Here is a 2,759-nt window from a genome sequence, read left to right as displayed (position 1 = left end):
TATATATATATATATATATATATATATATATATATAAATTAAACTATGTCAAAAAATTAATCCCACTTACAGAAGTTAACAGAACTGCCACTACATTTGCCACTTTGTTGTTACGTCCCATTTTATGTTTTTTTTTTCTGAGCATACCACCATGAGATGTATTTTTAGAATGTTGTCAAGTTAAAAATAGCATAATTCTAGTTTTGCACATCTATAATTAACCAGTTTTACATGTAAGATTACTTGGTGCCACTCGCAGAATTAGACATGCAGTGCGATGAGGTCATGTGACAGTAGTGTAACCTGCTACAGTTTAAAGTGTTAATCATTAATCTGTTGTATTTAATATAATATTTTCTTTTTTAAATAGTTCATTATATTGTGCAGTATATACTATGCAGGACCCAATAAGGAGTACATTGGTATTCTATTGCAAACAGTGTGCAAATTCAGTGTGAAGGTGGATCTCCAAGATCTGGACTGAGCACCACTGATTTAATTTCTCCTGGGTCCATTTGTTCAATTGTCAATTTTGCCACCAGCAGCCTGAGATCTTTGTGCAGGGCTTTGAAAGTCAAAACAAGTGTATTTACACTCTCTTCCTCTCAGCCTGCCATTATATCCTTGACTGGAGTAAAGAGTGTCCTCTCACTCGCTCTAGATGGCTTAATTAGGCCCATCTTCCAATTAAGAGGCAAACTTTGCAAGATCCTGACCTCCAGCCCGTCCTGGAGTAATGAGGACTCTTCTCACACACATTTTCCTCCCTACATGTTTAAAAGCGGCTTGATTAATGATAGAGAGAGAAAAAATAAGGATAGAATACAAATGGTAGCTCTGAGAACTTTGAGAAAACACAGTAATCCCTGTTCTCACACCAGTGTGTTTTTGTAAACAGAGATGCTTTGATTGACTGCCTGTGGAGCGCTTCAGAAGTGTGTTCAGATACTCGCATAAAAAAGCCGATGCTTAAGTTTCTTCAGTGAATCTTTAATTGATTACAGTGAGCCGTTGCTTGATTTACAGCACCAAATGTTATTTTGATTGGTTGCGCCTCTTTTCTTGTTCTTGTTCATTCCATAATCTTTATTTATTGCTTATTTTTTATTAAATTATTATTATAATTTTTTTAATTGTTCTCTATAATGTTGCCATTTAGGTTCATTATGTACATTAACTTCTTTGCTCCTATTGGTGGTTGCTGCCAGTGTTGGGGTAATGCATTACAAGTAATGCAAGTTATGTAATCAGATTACTTTTATAAAGTAACTAGTGAAATAACGCATTACTTGTAATGTATAAGAAAATATCTAATATCATTTTCTGTTCATAATGCAATCACAATTATTCTTTTCCGTAAATAGAATATACTTTAAAACAACTGCTATTCAAATTTGGAATAATTACGAAACTTGTTTTTTGCGATTAATTGCAGCCCTAATACCCAGAAATCATACTGTCAGTCTTCAAGAACGTGGCTCCTCCTCCATCTACCCAAATGAATTTTTCATTGACTGGCCTTCCGTTGTGCTTCCTCACAGATAAAATCATCCGCCACAGGGCCTGCAGTCTGAAGGATACTGCGCACGCCATGATCGCCTCTGAACTGGACCCCGAGTTTGACCGCATGTGCGAGGAGATCAAGGAGTCCTGCAGGAAGAGAGGTGACCCAGCACTTCAGGCTGTCCTTAGCCCAGGGTTTCTTTGAGCTAGACTGATGTTGTGTACCACATCAGAAAACTGCCACAAACCAATCCTGTTGCTCAAAACACATGTACACGTGAATACTTGCAGTTGCTTATTGTTTTTAATGCTCCCGTTTTAGACTACTTATTGTTGATTTATTTTGTTTGTTCTGAAACCTCTCCTTATTCCCTATGTAGTGCTCTGTGGCATTCACTTTTTAGGGAACGAGTCATTTGAAACACAGAAACAGTATCGGTATCGTACATATGTAACCAATTGTTTGGATTAATATAGGGCCCTATGATTTCCGTGATGTATATGTAATATATGACCACATGCATATATGATTACATGATCTCTAGAACAGCTCTAAGAGTCATTTCATGAGCATTTTGCCTTTTCTTTTGAGAAAAACTATCGTCATATCATATACAAACAGAGACTTAAAGGTCTTCACATCAACCCATCAAAATAAAAATTGTTTAATTTGAAGAAACTGTGACAGAAATGTATTAATGTAATGATATTACTACTACTACTACTACAACAATCATTTAGTTAGAGATGCTTTTGATTATTCAAATTTAATGAGAAATAAAATAAAAAAGAATTAAAATAAAACTGTAACACGTATTTTCACAGGGCCTTAAAATTTTTAATTGTTAATTTATTGTTAATTTTTATACATTGCTGTTACATTGTGGTTTCATGATTTCAATTAATTATACTTGCTTTTTGATTAATATTTTTTAATTTAACCATTAAAACAGTCTTGAAAAAACGGAATCCAGAGAAATTAAAACAGAATTTGGAAAAAAATAAAATGGATTTCATTAGGCCCTATTAATATGACAGCTATTTTATTAAGCCATTTAGAAAAATCTATTTATTTTTAACAATAAATACATAATAAATGATTTATTATAATGATATATTATAATAAATGTATATTTCTATTATAAATAAGTTGTTATCATATAAATAAATTCATTTATTTATCATTTTTTTCCTAATTTAACATGTAAAATGTCATTTTACTTTCTAGATGGCTTGTCTGTCTGTCTATCTGTCTA

The 2,759-nt window shown here is 33.0% G+C and overlaps 1 protein-coding gene across 1 annotated transcript in view; it reads left to right on the top strand.

Moving 5' to 3' along the window:
- Positions 1–2,759, top strand: part of LOC107667607 (ATPase family AAA domain-containing protein 2-like) — a 110,329-nt gene that overhangs the window by 51,846 nt on the left and 55,724 nt on the right. The window contains exon 23 of the mRNA XM_016459316.1: positions 1,542–1,664. Coding sequence (XP_016314802.1) covers positions 1,542–1,664 — 123 coding nt within the window. The remainder of the gene's footprint in view (positions 1–1,541; positions 1,665–2,759) is intronic.

This window comes from Sinocyclocheilus anshuiensis, unplaced genomic scaffold, assembly GCF_001515605.1.
Source record: "Sinocyclocheilus anshuiensis isolate Anshui unplaced genomic scaffold, SAMN03320099.WGS_v1.1 scaffold1189, whole genome shotgun sequence".
Taxonomy (NCBI): Eukaryota; Metazoa; Chordata; class Actinopteri; order Cypriniformes; family Cyprinidae; genus Sinocyclocheilus; species Sinocyclocheilus anshuiensis.
The sequence above is the reverse complement of the archived record's forward strand: the minus strand, read 5'-3'. Positions and strand labels throughout refer to the sequence as shown.